General features: G+C 47.2%; 1 protein-coding gene across 1 annotated transcript in view; it reads left to right on the forward strand.

Moving 5' to 3' along the window:
* The window catches only part of LOC142569812 (uncharacterized), a 30,345-nt gene extending 12,357 nt beyond the window's left edge, over positions 1 to 17,988 (forward strand). The window contains exon 4 of the mRNA XM_075678629.1: positions 17,697 to 17,988. Coding sequence (XP_075534744.1) covers positions 17,697 to 17,709 — 13 coding nt within the window. The 3' untranslated portion in view covers positions 17,710 to 17,988. The remainder of the gene's footprint in view (positions 1 to 17,696) is intronic.
* The last annotated feature ends 1,288 nt before the right edge of the window (positions 17,989 to 19,276 follow it).

Raw genomic sequence — 19,276 nt, forward strand, 5'->3', positions numbered from 1 at the left:
GCATAATTGGGGATAGTTAGATGGATAGGCGGCTACTTGTCTGAGCGGCGGCATTTTGTACAGTATAAGGACCACGCTTCTGACACCGTCTCGCTTGTTTCTGACGTTTCGGAAGGTTACAGGGCTGGCACCATTTTTATTCCTCTTATCTATATAAATGACATAGGACACCACGTCGATGTCAACATACGTTTGTTCGCAGACCGGACTGCGTACTCTTACAGCAAATAAACTTTCCAGCAGACCAGGCAAGGTTGAACAAGGCGCCCAACAACGTCGTGCAGTGGTGCAACATCTGGCGAATGGCTATAAGTTCCGAAAAAAAAGAAAACTGTGTCAATGTCAGCTACAAAATGAAATCAAAGCGTAACTGCTCTTATTGCTGCGGCAACGAATTTGTTCTTGAAACCGTAAGGGAGCAGAAATACCTCGGCATAACTATCTCACAAGACCTCGGTTCATGTACTCATGTGCAGTATATCACCAAAAAAGCAATCAGCAGGCTATTGCTTTATAAGCATGCCCTACGATATTGCACCCACGAGACCAAACTGCTCGCTTCAAAGGTTCTTATCCACCCAATCCTAGAATATGCGAACATCGCCTGGTATCCGTTTCTCTAAAAAGATACGATCATGCTTGAGTCGGTGCAACGGAAAGCGGTTCGCCTTATCGACAACAGGTATCGGCGCACCGACGCCCCCCCATCCCCGCCCCCCAGAACTGCTTTCACGCGCTGGCCTTGCCACCGTATCCAGCCGCGCGACCCTCAATGGACTGAAGCTTCTATATTCATTAGTTCATAATGTGCTTGAGATAAATCCTACCACTTGTGTCAATTTCAGTCGTTCCAGGGAAACCCGACACCAACGTGAATTCACGCTTGAGGAATACTCTTGCGTTAACAACGTATTTCAGTACTCTCTTTCCCCCGAGCGGTGCACAGTTGGAACGCACTGAATAGCGTTGTAACGTCGCAGCATACGCTGGAAAGCTTCGTTCAGCTCGCAGGGGAGTCGGTGCTGTCTACAAGCCAAACTTCATGCCCTCTCTGAATTCGTCTTCACGGCTATTTTGTGCTTTCCTTTCTTGATTTTAAGCCAGTAACAAAGTGTCTTTGATTTGTCTTCGTTTTACACTTATTTTGTAAAAACAAAATCACACTGATTTTTTTTTCTGATGTGCATGTAGAGCATCGCACGCGTAATGCGGAGACGTGGGATCGTTTCCCACCTGCGGCAAGTTGTTTTTACGTCCACTTTCATTTTCATTAATTCATCATTTCTTTATTTCAATTAGTAAGTACAAGAAAATTCTCATATGTTTTCCTTGGTTTTCTTTGTTTGTTGGCTTCTTATTATTAATAAATATGGGGCCCCTTTGTTAACCGCTTTCTTCTCGCTTATAACTGCGAAGAGGAACCTAAGAACGCAGGTATTTCGGAGCACACTATTATAAGGTAATGTGAAGTAAATGATTTACCTAGACGTTTCATGTTGGTGTAATCTCTGTGGAGCTGAAGGGAAACAGTGCATTTTACCCGGAAGGCTTAGAAGGCTATAGCTTTACTAATGCATGTACATAGGGTGGGCCAGTATGCGAATACAGATAGTTTGTGCGTAATAGTTTATTCGTATTCAAAAATGAAGTGTTGGTTATTTTTGAATATCAGAATCAACCAGATATTTCACGACAACCGCCTGTTTAAGATCGGGTTACTGTTCTCCACCTGCTGAACAAGGTGTCGCAAATATAAGCATCAGAAGTAAAACAGCGACAAAGTTTTGAAGCAATGCGGAAACAAGATGGGTAGTGCACGCCTTGTTTTCTGCTTTGCGTCGGAAGTATGGCGATCGTTAACACACCTGGGGTTCGATCTTGTGCACATACATAGGTACCCAAGAATGGATGGACGTGGATATTTCCGTCGCTGTAGCACCATTGGGTGTAGTGCAAGATATGATGCGAAATGCGTGAACACGACGACGGACAAAGAGGGAAGCACACACACACCGGGGCCGCTTCACATCAGAACTGCTCAAGCAACTCGCCCAGCTATCCATGCTGACGTGGTAGTGCGACGCACGCGTACAGCGGGGGTGGCGGGTTCAGCTCTCACCCTGAGTTGTTTTTCCCTGCATTTGTCTTTAGCTTCTAATGACACCTCAACCTCAACTAAAAACTGCAAATGATTTCCTCCATGCCTTTTTTTTATTTTCTTCATTATCGGTTGGCTTAATATGGTTCTGACTAACAAATATGTGCGAACGTTCTTACAGAAACAGCGCCCTTAACAAAACCGGGCCACTCGGTTCTCCTTCGTTTCGTCACATGGATGACAACCCGGTGTTGTTGCTTCTGTGCTACCAATTAGACTTTCTTGCAGTCTAGTCACTTAATTGTTTTATCTTTTACTTTACAACCAGTGATTTTTTTCCTTGTAATAGCCCTTTATTGTGTCTAGGGCAAAAAAAAATTAACTTTTTCTTTTCCTTTTCCATAACTTCCCATACTTTTTCAACAAATATTTTTTTTCCGTTTTTTAGAAAGTTGATCATACAGCATCCTGTCATTCTCGGAAAGCTTGTTTGCCACCAGTCTAACGGTGTCAAGCGGCTATATTTGTGCAGTTTTTATGACTGTTGTAGGGACCTTTTGTTTAAGATCTATCCAGTTCAAGTTGGTTCCTAAATATATCGAAATAACTATTCCTGCTATAAATAAGTGCGTCTGCATTTGTCTATTCGATTCGATATTTGATATTGACTATTCGTATTAAAAAGAACACACCCATCGCAGATTTCCTAGCATGAAAATGCACTTAGTCTGCATATTATCCCTAAACGTCTTGTGCTTCTCCACGTTCATAGTAGCAGAACTAGATTCTGCGGTACGCGCTTGGCCGCTTATTGTTAACCCGGCGATGACAATTACCCGAGCTTTGTCAAATACAATATCTGCGCTACTGATCCACTTGAAAGCCGCCGAAAGCCGTGAGAAACGGAAGCGATTTGTTCAGTCGCACGTGGACGAGCTCAGCCGTTCCGACATTTACGCCTTTTTTACGTAGTCGATATGCCTTATATTCATCTGCCGTATTCTAAATCTGAACATAAAATTAATTCAATTTGGTTTAGGTAAATTAGCTCTCTGACACGCGCTTGCGCACGTGTGGCAATTGAATGAATGTAGTGACACCGCTGAGCCCGCAGCGTTTAAACGTGTTCAAATGGGCTTTGTAAATAATAAACAAACTTCAATTTTGTGAGCACACTGTGAAGGCTACGTAGACCACTGTGTTGTGAAACACAATCACAATGTAAAGGCTACCAATGTGATGTAAATCATTGGTTCACCGTAGTCACGGTGCTTATGCGTCGTGCAGCGAGTTTCTTCCACTTACTATATGTAGCTTTTGAACGTTAAACTGCGTTCTAGATGATCATTTTCAAGGAACCTGTCTAACTTATAAGCCATTAAAATATCGCGAATTGTTCCTTTAAGTCACTATAAAAAAACGCTGATTGCTAAATAGAAAACTTTGCCGTAAAGAGACAAAAAGGTCACTAAATCTAGCGACAATATTCCTAATATGGCCACACTGAATAAGTACCGGTAAATTATAGAATCAAATCTGATTTTGTGTTTTCAAAGATGGTTAGGCTAGACAGCCCCAACAAACACGGGATGATGTAAGAGGTGGTAGATGAAACGTGTTTTGGACTGCCCAGCAACAGCTTTTTGAGCAATGCGTCTTGGCAAAGCACGCCCTGCAGGCGTCTCCTACAGCAAAGCACGGTAACCCTTATCTACTTAGTGCGGCCGGCCGAAGATCATCTCCTAGAGCACGTGGCGATGGCGCCTGAAAGACAATCGTAGAAAGACAATCCTAGCTGCCCAAGGAGGGGATACGTGATAAAGAAATCGTGCCTATGTGGGCGCAATTCTGATATAAAACTTGGCATAAGCTGTTATTCTGTTGGATTTGTCAGTGTACAGCCGACAGTGGTCCACTTTCACAAGTGTGTGTATAGGAGGGGCATGCCTCCCCCTTCCCCCTCACACACACCGGCAGATACGCCTGACATGCATGGTGTGACGAACGCACATGCCAATATAAACACATCTCACTCGATGACCACGAACACTCGCTTTCACAACGCGGGCGCAATAAAGAGCCCTGGCAGCCAGCAACTAGCTTCATCACGAGAACACATTTCAGGGCCAAATAAATGAAAGCAGTCTTGGAAAGCACTGGGAACCTCAATTGCAGTATTGAAATTCTTAGTATGAGAGACCAAGTAGCCCGAGTTAATGTCTAGGTCAAGTCTTCAAAGACAACTGCAGCCTTGTAGAGGGGGAGAAATTTACCAGCTGGAACCGTGAAGACCCGGTGTGCTATATACGTAACCTAACGGTGAAGAGTGCGCTGAAGATACAATGTGACCGGGATTCCGCGTGCAGCTGGTGAAGAGAGCAGACCCCCAATATCAGGGCTCCAAGCGGCTTTCTGTAGACTCGAGTCATCTTGGTCGGGACTCCAGGCGTCGCATTTCGGGGTTTCAAAAGTGTGTGTGTGGGGTGGGGGGTGGCGGGTGGCGGGCAAAGGGCCTACTTTGCCCCCCCCCCCCCCCCAGTTCTGAGAGTTGCGGGGGGCGTGGGGGCAAGAGTCCCCGTTCTGCCTCCCCCGGTGGATATGTTAAACTTGCTACTGCACCGAAATACAAAGAAATCGACAGGACCGGATGAGTCATCAAACTTGTCTTTAAAGAGGTAGGCTGAATGGATTGCGAAGTTCTTCATTATTATCTTCACGAAGTCTCTACGGTCAGGTACACTTCATGAAGAAAGGAAAATGAGTTAAGTGATACCCGTATTTAAAGATGGGCACACCATATCTACAACCAATTACTGGCCCATTGCAGTAACGTCAAGCTATTGCAAAATGTTAGAACATATTGTTTCTAAGCACATTCGACTGTATACATTCGACTGTATACATTTGACTGTATTTCGGGTTCTTTTTCCTACTTACCCTCGCACGGGAGCCGCTGCCGCAGATGGATGCTTTGAGCATCCCCTTTGGAACGGGGCGGTGGGTTGCACCACCAAGGTCTTCTTAACATAATGCCTAATTTCCTACTTGTCCTCAAAAAAAAGGAAAAAAGGCGCACACACGAAGGCTTCCCACCAACAAACTTTCTAACTCTCTATTGTGAACTTTCTTTTTGTAGGCCAGCGTTGTTTGTGGTTTCCCTTCTTCCACCAATCTTACAATCACCTGTTACTAATCTCTGCTATGCACATGTTCCCTTTCCCCTTGCTCTAGTTTAACCCAAAGGCTTCAAGGAGGCCAGAGTTACCTAAATCGACCGCTGTGCAGGTATCTTCACATTCTAATAAAACATGGTTAATCGTTTATCCAAGCACAAGCTTCCTCCTTGTTGTATCTCGCTTTATAAGTGCGTGTTCTAAGGCATCCTGATGTTGCTCGAAAAGTAAACACCTTCCTTTTGAGTTACCATCAATTGTTTCTTTCCTGATTTAGTTTTGTCCTCTTAAGTAGTCACACATAGCAAATTTCATTTCCATTATTGCTACCCATGAGATTATATCAGCCTCTCTGGCTTTCCGCTTGCCGCTGTTTGTTGCCATCTTGCTCACTCTACAGGCCGCATACTTGCATGTAAGCTTCCTAGTTCTTTTCCTTCACTGTGAATCGATGGTTTTCCTGTACAGATACTTGAACACCCTCCCAGCCCATTTACTTTCTTCCATATTCCTCAGTCATTCTTCATACTCAATTTTACTGCGAGGTTCTCTCACTTAAAGGCTTGCCCAGCCCGTATCACCCTGCCCAGCTTCATTTCTAGTCTCCGTGAGCGCCCAATGCGAGGCGTCCCACTGACCTTTGGTTGCCATCGAGTCCTTACTGTATCCATGATTTCAAGCAAACAACCGCATTTCCAAAAGTAAGTCGTGGAACCATTACACCTTTCCACATACCCTGGAGCACCTCGTACCCATTGTATCCCCATAGCGCTCTGCGCTTCCATTATGGCTGCATTTCTCTTCCCCTTTACTGTTATTGTTTTTTCCTGTGTTTCCATATATCTGTTGCCTTCGTTTATTCATATACCAAGATATTTATATTCTTTTACGCGAGGTATTTCCGGGCCCTGTATTTACACTGTCTGTTCGCTGTTTGCATTGCACACCATAACACCTGATTTTTTGCCGCTAGATTTGAGGCTCAAATTCTCGCCTTCGTGTCCACAGACGTTGCATATCACTTTGCTGGTTGGCAAGCAACACAATTGCGTCCGCATAATACAATCCTGGAGGCTGCTGCTCTACTATGGTACCCGTTTCTTTGTATGAGAGATTAAACCTGATATTGCTTCCCTCTTGCCCCCTTTCCATCCTTACCATGTACATCATAAAGAACAGCGGGGATGGAAAGCATCCCTGTCTCAGTGCCTTGTTAATACCAGCTTGCTCCTCGCACCTCATTCTTTTCCTTTCAACGCAAACTGTATTTTCAAGGTAAACATCTCATTGAACGCCTGCATACAGTCGTTGCCTATGCCTTCCACTTCCATAATATCCCACAATAGGTAGCGGTGTACATTGTCGTACGCTCCGGTAATGTCTAAAAGAGCCACATATGGCAGCCTCCTTTCTTCTCTGGACATTTTAATACGCTGAGTAAGGACTACGCGGATGCACGGAGGCGATCGCCATCTGCTGGTGGCGCTTAAGGAATCCAGCGGCGCACGCCTCCCGAGATTTGCCTGAGCACACGAGAAACCCATTGGAAGAGAGAGCTATGCAGCTTTCGCGGTGAAAACTGAATAAATTTGAAAGAACAAGAGTTGTCGGTAGTCAGTGTGTTTTACGTACAATTATTTTAAGTGCGTTTCATTTTGTGCTTGTAAATATATAAAGTTTTTTTCGTGTTCATATTACTCTGTTGATCCTAAACTATCTCTACTTGGAAAGTTGTATAGTGATTGTTGAATTTAATGCACGTATGTTTGCAATGTATGCTATGTATGTCTAATCCACGCTATTGATATGTGTGTATACTATCTGTATGTTATATGCTACCGCACTGTTGAGCAATGTATGGGTGACAGGGCCTTAGTCAGGCAGACAATGTACTGCCTTTAGCCTTGCCATCCAAGACCTTCACTGTGTCTAAATCAATGCTGAATAAAAAAAAAAAGTTTCAAACCTGCGACCATACGTTCAGAAGCCGAGCGTCTTACCCACTGAGTTCAATCGGCGCCTCTTGGAATGCAGAGCTGTACACTCTGCTTTATGCCAGCATGCGAATTGGAACCAAATTTCTATTTCCACGCCTGGGTGACGAAAGCAGTGACGTCAAAATCACCCTGACTGACTCGGATGCATCCCCATTAGATTCTATGGTAGTCGGGTAAGGCAGCATGACGTCAGAGATCGAAGTGAACCGGCCTTGTGCTATCTAGGAGGCGTTGGCCAAGCGTCTCAACGCGCTCGCTTGCCCGCGAGCGCGTCTCGAAGGACCACTCAGCGGCGTTCAAGTGAACATTAATGCTTTCGCATTCAGAATTCATAAGAAGTGCTTATTGATCGATAGATTTATTTCTCTCAAAACAAAGTACAGAAATGAGAGAGGACGGAAGGGAAAAAGCTGCCGAATGCAGCTTGAGGTCCCCCTACGCCCCACAGAGCAGCAGTGTGGTGGGAAACAAAGGCAACGCGACAGTTTGCAAAGTATACACAGACACCGAATTCAAAATCACAATAGCCATAATCTAATGCATAATTGTAATTTTACACGTAATCTATTACATTGTCATGATTTTACACAAAAACGCAATTACACAATTTCTTTGCCAATTCCCATAACACAATTCCAACGCCAGCGTAGACAAAAATATAAATAAATAGAATTTATTCAAACCCCCAACAGTTACACAGGTGAGCCCTTCGGTAGAAGGCTCGAAAAGATCTATCAATTCCATGAAGGTTTGTGTAGAAAGCAACCTAAGAGAAAAACGATTATCTACGAGAACATTTAGGTACTTAGGCAGATTGTACGATAAAGATTGTGTGCGGTATTTGCTGCGACTTAACGGCAGGGTCCGTGATATAGAATGACGTACATCATATGTCGGTTCATGAAGTACTAGCTGAAACACTGTTAGCATAAGGTTATTGTTCGTTGCTACAGCAGTTTAGTAAAGGCAAAGTAGTTTGAACATATACAAGGTAGTGTTGTAATCGCACCGATGGCACGAGTTGTTGGGAACTCGGCGCTGACGCCCGTTGTTGCACCTGGGTCGCAAGCCCCAAGGGTAGCGTTGGCCTGGCGGCCTGGGGTACAACTGGAAGCATCCGAAGGTCCCGGCAAAGCATGAGTCGACTGGTAACAACAAAACAACAGTTGGCGGTCAGGTTGACCGAAGTAGAGAGACGGGAGAGCACGTTACTCAACAGAAGAAATCGGAGCCCTCCCTGGCGTCCGGGGGCAGCTGCTTTTATACTCTCGCAGTTGAGGGCAAGAAGGAACCCCTCTATAGACGAGCACGTGACGGTGCCGCTCGGGCCCAATGGGATAAGGTGGCGCAGCGTCGTGTCGGCGCCACTCGGACCCCCCTTGCTTCACAGTTGTTGGGAGCTCCTCTCCCCGGCTGCCGCGCTTCGACAAGCGTGGGCACAATGGGAAGAGAAGGAGGAGCAGCCGTCGTGTCGGCGCCGCTCGGACCCCCTTGCTTCACAGTTGTTGGGAGCTCCTCTCCCCGGGTGCCGCGCTTCGACAAGCGTGGGCACAATGGGAAGAGAAGGAGGAGCAGCCGTCGTGTCGGCGCCGCTCGGACCCCCTTGCTTCACAGTTGTTGGGAGCTCCTCTCCCCGGCTGCCGCGCTTCGACAAGCGTGGGCACCAATATGCACATACACTCACACACGCACATGAAGACACGTGGCATTGGAACATGCCTGGACGCGCTTGGCAGGGAGGCGTAGCGGCGGCGCCGAACGGGCTAAAATGTCTGCCGCTTTGAACGAAGCCCTGGCGTCTGTTGTATCCTCGCCGGCTTTACCGCGCGTCGTAGGCGAAACGTAACAGACCGCCCCGCCGGGGGAAGGAGATCCCGATGGTCAGGGGACTGCATCCGCTGTCCGGAGGGATGTCGCTCGATGATGCTCATAACCGAAGTCGGGCGTCCCTCGACGTTTCTTGAGCGCAGCGCACACAGAAGGCCTCGTTCTCTCGTTCAGGTTCGCACGGGACACTGCAAAGTGACTTCGGGAGAGTTCACATTTTTGTTCTCGTTCCCGGCAAGCGTTAGAACTACGCTGAAACTCAACCGCTCAGTCAGCAAGCACGGCACAACCCTCACTAAGCCCTGCCAGGCTCTTTCCCCTTTTATACCACTGCCTAGGTCCTTACAGTAGTCTAGCAGCACTCAGAACGCGTCCACAAATTGGAAAATTGCACTAGAAAGCATATCATCACTTTGAAACACTAAACAAAAGCAATATGTTAAAAATCCTGCCTCAGGAAGAAAAACATCAGTAACAAACAATTTTGAGGCTGATTCCTACGTTAGGGGCTTCGACTTAAGCCATCGGCGTTACCGTTGAGACTCCCCTTTTTGTAACGCACCTCAAAGGAATATTGTTGCAAAGCGAGGCTCCAGCGCAGGAGGCGGCCATTTTTGGGAGAGATGGTCTGCAGCCATTGGAGAGGGCAGTGATCCGTCTCAATGATAAACCTCGAGCCGGCTAGATAGCATGACAATTTCTGAACGGCCCACACGAGACACGCACACTATTTCTCGGTGGCGCTGTACGCCTGCTCACGACTGGTCAGCTTACGACTAGCATACAGGACGGGGTGTTCTACTTCTCCATTTTCCCGTTGGCACAGTACAACGCCCATGCCTCGCTCACTAGCATCGCACTGAACAACGAACCCTTTTGTATAGTCTGGCGATCGTAGCACAGGCTGGCTTGTTAGGGCACTCTTTAGGGCGCTAAAAGCTCTTTCCTTTGTCTCGTCCCAGACGACTGTTGGGGGCTCTGGTTTTCTTAGAGCATCCGTCAGGGGAGCCGCGATATCAGAGTACCTGGGGATGTACCTCTGATAGTAGCCGGCGACACCTAAGAACGACCGAATATCGGTCTTCGTGCGCGGTTGCGGGAAGTCTCGCACAGCGGCCACCTTTATTTCAGAGGGGCGGCGACGACCCCGACCAATCACGTGACTGAGGTAGACAACCTCGGCCTGTGCTAACTGGCACTTAGGAGCCTTGACTGTCAAGCCCGCTTCGCGCAGGCGGGTTAGCACTGCCCGCAAGTGTGCCATATGCTCAGACCAGGATGCGGAGAATATCGCTACGTCGTCTAGATACGGTAAAGCGAATTCTTGCTGTCCCCGCAACACTTTATCCATGAGGCTTGAAAAACAGTATGGCGCGTTCTTCAAACCAAAACTCAACACTTTAGGACGGAATGTTCCCATTGGTGAAATGAACGCCGCATACCTACTAGCCTCTTCTGTAAGTGGAACCTGCCAATAACCCCTGACAAGATCTAGGGTGGAAATAAACTGAGCGCTACTAACTTTCTCAAGGCGCTCCTCGATGTTAGGGATCGGATAAATTTGATCCTTAGTGATGGAATTAAGCCTGCGGTAGTCGACGCAAGGACGAGGTTCCTTGCCCGGTACCTCAACTAAAATCAAAGGGGAGGTATAATCACTCTCACCTGCCTCAATAACACCGAGCTGTAGCATTTTCTTTACCTCAGCCTCCATAATATCGCTCTGGCGGGGTGACACCCGATACGCCTTGGATCGTACTGGCTCTGGGGAGGTAAGTTCTATATCATGAGTAAGGACAGAAGTCCTACCAGGCCTCTCAGAGAACAGACCTTGAAACTCTTGTAAGAGCTGGCGTAGTTCGGTTTTCTGCTCAGGCGACAGCGATGCTCCACTGACTAAGTCACTAATGACCTGATCGGTGTCTTTCCTGTTCGTCACTGAGCTTAGTCCCGGAAGCTCGACCGGAAGCTCTTCAGGAACGTTTACCATCATGCACACTACTGCTTCCCTTTGTCTATAAGGTTTGAGCAGATTACAGTGGTAAACTTGCTGTGCTTTCCGCTTTCCTGGCAGACTCACCACGTAGTTAACGTCCGACAGTTTCTGAACAATTCGTGCTGGGCCCTCCCACTGCACGTCTAGTTTGTTGTTTAGCGATGTGCGCAATATCATGACCTCATCGCCCACCTCAAAACAACGGGCCCTGGCGGTCCGATCATAATAAACCTTGGCCCTCTGCTGGGCCTTTGCCATTGCTTCACCTGACAACTCCTGTGCCCTTCTTAAGCGTTCGAGGAGCTTAAGCACGTACTCCACCACGACTGGGTCGTCGCCCCTGCCTTCCCACGATTCTCGAAGCATGCGAAGCGGGGACCGAAGCGAGCGACCGTACACCAGCTCAGCTGGCGAAAACCCCGTAGCCGCATGCGGCGCGGTCCGTAATGCAAACATCACCCCAGGCAGACACAGCTCCCAGTCAGTTTGATGTTCAAAACATAATGCTCTCAACACGTGCTTCATGACGGAGTGGAGCTTCTCAACGGAGTTCGACTGTGGGTGGTACACTGAGCTGTGTAACAGCTTTACCCCACACCTTTCGAGAAAAGTTGTCGTCAAAGCGCTAGTAAACATTGTGCCCTGATCTGATTGGATTTCCGCAGGAAAACCAACTCGCGCAAATATGGACAGTAGTGCATTGACTATCTCAACTGAGCTGAGTTCTTTAAGCGGCACTGCTTCAGGGAACTTTGTCGCTGGGCAGATCACAGTCAAAATGTGTCTGTACCCCGTGGCTGTTACCGGCAGAGGTCCCACTGTATCAATAACGAGCCGCCTAAAAGGCTACGTAATGATAGGTACCAATCTCAACGGCGCCCTCGATTTGTCCCCTGGTTTGCCCACCCGCTGACAGGTGTCACATGTCCTCACGAAATGGTCTGCGTCCCGAAAACACCCTGGCCAATAGTACTCTTGCTAGAGACGGTCCTTAGTTTTCTTAACTCCTAGGTGTCCGGACCACGAACCCCCGTGCGACAAGCGCAACAGGTCCTGACGATAGCATTGAGGCACGATCAGCTGATCGAACTCCACTCCTCTGCGGTCTAGATACTTCCGGTACAGGACTCCACCTCTTTCCACAAAGCGAGCATTTTTCTTGGCGATACCTTCCTTGATAATGCAGCGTATGTTTTCTAGGCTGCCATCCTTCTTTTGCTCGGCTATCAAAGCCGACCGGCTGACTTTTAGCAACCTATTAAGTCCGTCTGACGTAGGCGCGATGAGCAAATCTGCAGATAGCTCTTCTAACTTTCCCGCATCGGCAATTTCCTCTCCGGTATCTGGTGCCTTTAACGTTACAGACTCAAGTTTATTCAGTTCGGGCGTGCTCTGAATATCGGCTTGCTGCGCCTCTGACCCTTTTTCATTGTTTGATAACGTCGGCCCCGCAACTACCGCCTTTGCAGCGAGCTCCCGAACCTTCGATCTGGTTAATGCCTGAACGCTAGCCTCACCAAACAAAAGCCCCTTCTCGCGCAGGAGGTGATCGGACCTGTTCGAAAATAGGTACGGGTACTGGGGGGGGCAGCATAGATGACACTGCGGCCTCCGTCTCAAGCGCTCCGAATGGTCCTTCAATAAGCACTTTTGCTACGGGCAGACACACGCTATGAGCTTCCACGGCTTGCTTGATCCATGCACACTCGCCCGTGAACATATCGGGTTCTACGTAAGAGGGGTGAACTACATCCATTGTAGCTGCGGAATCACGAAGCACTCGGCACTCTTTCCCGTTCACGAGGAGGTCTCGCATGTAAGGCTCGAGAAGCTTCATGTTCTCGTCAGTGCTGCATAATGACAAAAACACAACTTTTGTTTTTGTTTCCGGACACTGCGCCGAAAAGTGACCCGGCTTCTGGCACGTATAACAAACGCGCGCTTGCCTCGTCTCGAACCGCTTTCTGCGTTCGGCTTCGGCTGCCGCCGTCTCCATAGGTTCGGTCGCACTGCTTTCACTCGCATCCGCACTACGCGTGTCCCCCTTTAATCTCATGGGCGTGAACTTCGGCCTCTCAAACTTCGAGCCAAATTCACCCTTTTGACCGTCCTTAGCTCCGCGAGCCCGACGCGTCACAAACTCCTCGGCTAGCTCAGCGGCTTTAGCCACCGTACAAACGTCTGGCCTATCCAAGACCCAGTACCGCACGTTCTCAGGTAACCGACTATAAAACTGTTCTAGCCCGAAACACTGCAGAACTTTCTCGTGGTCACCAAACGCTTTCTCTTCTTTGAGCCACTCCTGCATGTTTGACATAAGCCTGTACGCAAACTCCGTATATGACTCACTTTTGCCTTTCTTATTTTCCCGAAACTTCCGACGGAAAGCCTCCGCTGACAGCCTGTACTTTTTTAGCAGACTCGATTTCACTTTGTCGAAATCCTCTGCCTCCTCTCTATCCAAGCGAGCGACTAGGTCGGCCGCCTCGCCGGGTAACAAAGTGAGCAAGCGCTGTGGCCACGTTTCCCTTAAGAACCCCTGCTTCTCGCACGTTCGCTCAAAGTTAACCAGGAACAAACCAATGTCCTCTCCAAGCTTAAACGGCCGCATCAGGTCAGTCATATTGAACAATACGCGTTCTCCTGCACCGTGTGCCTGACTTCCATTACGAGCGCGTTCCATCTCTACCTCAAGACGCTTCATTTCCAAAGCGTGTTGACGGTCGCGCTCTTGTTGCTCTCGCTCTTTCTGTTCTTTAATTTCGCGCTCCTGTCTTTTTGACCTCTCCTCAATAGTCTCAAGGCATTCCGACAGCTCGTCATCCTCAGCCTCTAACTCAAGAATAGCCTTTAGCAGTTCTGGTTTTCTGAGTTTGTCCGAGACATCCAGACCCAACTCTCTTGCAAGCTCCAACAATTTAGGTTTGCGCAACGACTTCAAATCCATGGCTGCTCGGAATGCTGCTTTCTCTACTGCCTATTATTGTCTTGCCGCAAACTAACCCGGCAGCAACGACAACCACAATTACCAGCTCTGTTTCTGACACTAACAAAAGCCTGGCAAAGCTCAGAAGAAGAAAGTCCCGCACTCACCAAACCTCGCAGCCAAGAATTCAGCGCAGTCGTTCCGCTGCAGGCAACCAGTCATCACACAGGGCTCGTTGCACTGCTCCCGGATCGTCGAAGAGCTGCTCAGCATACAGTCAACTGCATCTCTTCGCTGCTGGCCTCCGTTGTCGCGATCTCACCGCTGGCAGACAGTTGTTGTAATCGCACCGATGGCACGAGTTGTTGGGAACTCGGCGCTGACGCCCGTTGTTGCACCTGGGTCGCAAGCCCCAAGGGTAGCGTTGGCCTGGCGGCCTGGGGTACAACTGGAAGCATCCGAAGGTCCCGGCAAAGCATGAGTCGACTGGTAACAACAAAACAACTTGTTTATTCTAACATCGCAAAGAGTTGGCGGTCAGGTTGACCGAAGTAGAGACACGGGAGAGGACGTTACTCAACAGAAGAAATCGGAGCCCTCCCTGGCGTCCGGGGGCAGCTGCTTTTATACTCTCGCAGTTGAGGGCAAGAAGGAACCCCTCTATAGACGAGCACGTGACGGTGCCGCTCGGCAACAATGGGATAAGGTGGCGCAGCGTCGTGTCGGCGCCACTCGGACCCCCCTTGCTTCACAGTTGTTGGGAGCTCCTCTCCCCGGCTGCCGCGCTTCGACAAGCGTGGGCACAATGGGAAGAGAAGGAGGAGCAGCCGTCGTGTCGGCGCCGCTCGGACCCCCTTGCTTCACAGTTGTTGGGAGCTCCTCTCCCCGGCTGCCGCGCTTCGACAAGCGTGGGCACAATGGGAAGAGAAGGAGGAGCAGCCGTCGTGTCGGCGCCGCTCGGACCCCCTTGCTTCACAGTTGTTGGGAGCTCCTCTCCCCGGCTGCCGCGCTTCGACAAGCGTGGGCACAATGGGAAGAGAAGGAGGAGCAGCCGTCGTGTCGGCGCCGCTCGGACCCCCTTGCTTCACAGTTGTTGGGAGCTCCTCTCCCCGGCTGCCGCGCTTCGACAAGCGTGGGCACCATTATGCACATACACTCACACACGCACATGAAGACACGTGGCATTGGAACATGCCTGGACGCGCTTGGCAGGGAGGCGTAGCGGCGGCGCCGAACGGGCCAAAATGTCTGCCGCTTTGAACGAAGCCCTGGCGTCTGTTGTATCCTCGCCGGCTTTACCGCGCGTCGTAGGCGAAACGTAACATTAGTTATTCTTAAAATACTGAACTGTCTAAAATATCCTCTGGGGTCAGCATTCCACGGTAAATTAGCTATCAGTCTCATCACACGCTGCTGTGCAATAAGAAGGCGCTGTTAACTGCGCTGTGTCGTCGTACCCGCAACTGTGTGACAATAAGCAATCGCTGACGCTATAAATGAATTATAAATCATGAGTTTAACCTGTGAGTGAGGGGTTAACCTATGTTTACACGCAATTTAACCTGTTCATTTTAGCACGAATATTTTCAATTTGTAGTTCCCAATGAGTGTCTCAGAGAATACAACACCAAGAGATTTTATACTGGGTACAATATCAATCTTGTCATTACCTAATAATAGTTCGATATCACCACTTACTACTTTATTTTTTGTCCTGTATATCAAAGCCTTTGTTTTGTTCGTATTAACTTTAAGACAATTTTTATTACACCAGTGACGCAAATGTTCCAAAAATTGGTTGCCACGGAGGGATAACTCAGCTAGTGTGTTTCCTGTGGCAAGCATTGTAATATCATAAGCGTAAGCTACGAGATGAACCGGAAATGGGGCATGAAAAATGTCATTTATATACACTACAAACAACAAAGGCCCTAAAATGCATCCCTGTGGTACAGCAGATAACATTGGCTCAATATATGATGAGGTTTCATTTAAACACACCATTTGTTTACGGTACTTTAGGTAAGACTATTAAAGCAAGACTGATGCCCGTAATGCCATAGTGACTGAGTTTCTGCGATAATAGAAAGTGGTCAATTAGATAAAATGCTTTGGATAAGTCTATGTATATCCCGAGAACATGAAGCTTTTCTTCAAAGGCGGAAATCATAATTAATTTTTGTTTAGTCACTGCCATCTCAGTCGATCTCTGTTTTCTAAATCCAAACTGGTAGTCAGAAAGAACAGTATGGCTTACTTAGAAAGTTAGTCAACCGGCAATGAATAATTTTTTTCTAATGCTTTAAACAGTACTGGGAGAATCGGTATTGGTCTGTAATTGGAAAAGTCAGAAACAGAACCCACTTTTACGTATGGACACAAACTTTGCGATTTGCATTTGCTTTAGGAAGACGTCGGTACTTAAAGAAAGGTTATAAATGTAAACTGGTGTCGGGGCTAATAAGACTATTACAAATTTAAATGGTTAGCTTTGAAAATCATATTTATCCTTAGATTTAGTCGTCTGGAGGTTGGAAAACACTAATATTATTTCTGATTCACTAGTTGGAAACATAAATAAGGTTTCGTGAAAGCTTGGTGGCGCACAGGCATAAACGACAAGGACACCTGGTGCGACACACAGGGATTCTGTAACATTGATGAAAAACCTATTAAACTGGTTGGAAAGTTCCTTTCCGCACAGAACTTTGCCTTCTTTTTCAATAGAAGCAATAGGATGGCGTGACCGGAAGTTAAGCAAGCGATTTAATTGGTCCCATTAGTCTCGGGCACTGTTTCTCGAAGCGGGGTCGAAAAGATTGCTAAAGTGTTCCAATTTCGCCCTCTTCAGTTTTCGGTTTAACTGATTACAGTATTTGTATATGCGTCTAATTTTGCAGGGTCTCGAGATTTAATGAACTTTGTAAATAACTTGTCTTTTAATATAATTTGAAGAATTATTTCTGCTGTTATCCATGGTTCTCTATTCTTGCATTTTCTTGCGTGCCTCAGACTTATTTGTGCCCTCTGATTTATTTTAGCGCTCTTTTGGTCAAGTATGAGCGATCAAATATTCAGCAGTCGATGTTTCGGGTGCCTTGATCTCGTCGCCATGCGATCAATCTTGAAAGCGCCAGCATTATTACCTTCAAGGTACAAATAGTCAGCATAGGAATGTAAACCTGTTAGGCTGTGGCAGTAGACGCTGACCTTGGCGTACGCCCTGCCCATCTTTTGTGGAGGGTCAAGTGCTTCTCGTTTTCTTATAAAGGGCTAAAATTTCGGGGTGCTACTGTCATCACCGTCCGGCTTCATACGCCGGCTTCAAGTAATTGGCGTCGCATAAAAAATGTATATATATATATATATATATATATATATATATATATATATATGTAGCGCGTGCTTGAAGTACTATTTTATGCTCGCTCATGCTTGCAGTACGGATGCATACGCTAACGCGTCTGAAATAACATGTTTTTTTCATAACCATTGTTCTACATTTTGTTTTTGCTTAAAATGTTTCGGTATTGGAATCTTGTCGTATCAACAAGTGGCCGAAATTAATCACGTCGTAGGTGTTGATTTATGCAGTATGAGCGATATTCTGCGTGACTATTCGACTCTTTTAAATTCTAGTATTACAGTCGTTCCACCTTTGTGTTTCGTTTGTCTTCAGAGATGCCCCTTGAACGTCATTGCCACTGCTCACAGTTTCCTTCCACAAACATATCCCGGGAGGATGCGCCCGAAATCCACCTGCGCCCAGCGATCGTCAACGCCACAGCCTGCCAGCAGACCACAGCTGCTGTAGGATGCTCTGCCTTGTATCCCGGGCTACCACTGCCACGCATGCGTACAAGTGCGTTCGTCGTGCGTGGCACGTGGTCCTTTTTGGTGTTGCTGCTCGTCGCGACAGGCTGGAGCATCCGCTACGTCGCTGATTGGCGCAACTGCTGGACAGGGAGGCACGGCCAGGTTGGGCAGAGCCGAGCCCGGTGCCAACTGGTCATCGATGGCAACAGGCAGAATTAGACTGGAAATTAAACTGCCTGGGCGTCGTCAACGGCTCCCCACTGTGCTTTCGAGGGGCTGCCACCGACGATGTGGTGATGAAAACTGCCCTTACTTGAAGAATTGAATGCGTGTGTTTTATGTAACGGGCATCGCAGCTTAATGAGGCAGGTTCGAGTCGCGTGGCAAAGTGATGGTGGGACAGGGAATTTACTTATAATTTGCGTTCTTTGTTTTCATAATCATTAAAGTTTCATGTACTAATTATAGACAATAAAGTCGATGATTATGTGTAGTGACATCAGATCTGCTACTAGACAGTAAGAGCTGTATTGTAAGCAGCCTTAAGCAAAGTTGGCAACTTTTCGTCCGTTCAGCGTCATTGATTCGTCTTCTGGAGAAACATTGTCCGGTGAGAGAGGCAATAAATACCACAAATGTTTAGTTGGTAAGCACGAGAACTTCTACAACCGGAACTTCTACCGGAAGTTAAGCAAGCGATTTAATTGGTCCCATTAGTCTCGGGCACTGTTTCTCGAAGCGGGGTCGAAAAGATTGCTAAAGTGTTCCAATTTCGCCCTCTTCAGTTTTCGGTTTAACTGATTACAGTATTTGTATATGCGTCTAATTTTGCAGGGTCTCGAGATTTAATGAACTTTGTAAATAACTTGTCTTTTAATATAATTTGAAGAATTATTTCTGCTGTTATCCATGGTTCTCTATTCTTGCATTTTCTTGCGTGCCTCAGACTTATTTGTGCCCTCTGATTTATTTTAGCGCTCTTTTGGTCAAGTATGAGCGATCAAATATTCAGCAGTCGATGTTTCGGGTGCCTTGATCTCGTCGCCATGCGATCAATCTTGAAAGCGCCAGCATTATTACCTTCAAGGTACAAATAGTCAGCATAGGAATGTAAACCTGTTAGGCTGTGGCAGTAGACGCTGACCTTGGCGTACGCCCTGCCCATCTTTTGTGGAGGGTCAAGTGCTTCTCGTTTTCTTATAAAGGGCTAAAATTTCGGGGTGCTACTGTCATCACCGTCCGGCTTCATACGCCGGCTTCAAGTAATTGGCGTCGCATAAAAAATGCATATATATATATATATATATATATATATATATATATATATATATATATATATATATATATATATATATATATATATATATATATATATATATGTAGCGCGTGCTTGAAGTACTATTTTATGCTCGCTCATGCTTGCAGTACGGATGCATACGCTAA

Source organism: Dermacentor variabilis, chromosome 1 (assembly GCF_050947875.1).
Source record: "Dermacentor variabilis isolate Ectoservices chromosome 1, ASM5094787v1, whole genome shotgun sequence".
Classification (NCBI taxonomy): domain Eukaryota; kingdom Metazoa; phylum Arthropoda; class Arachnida; order Ixodida; family Ixodidae; genus Dermacentor; species Dermacentor variabilis.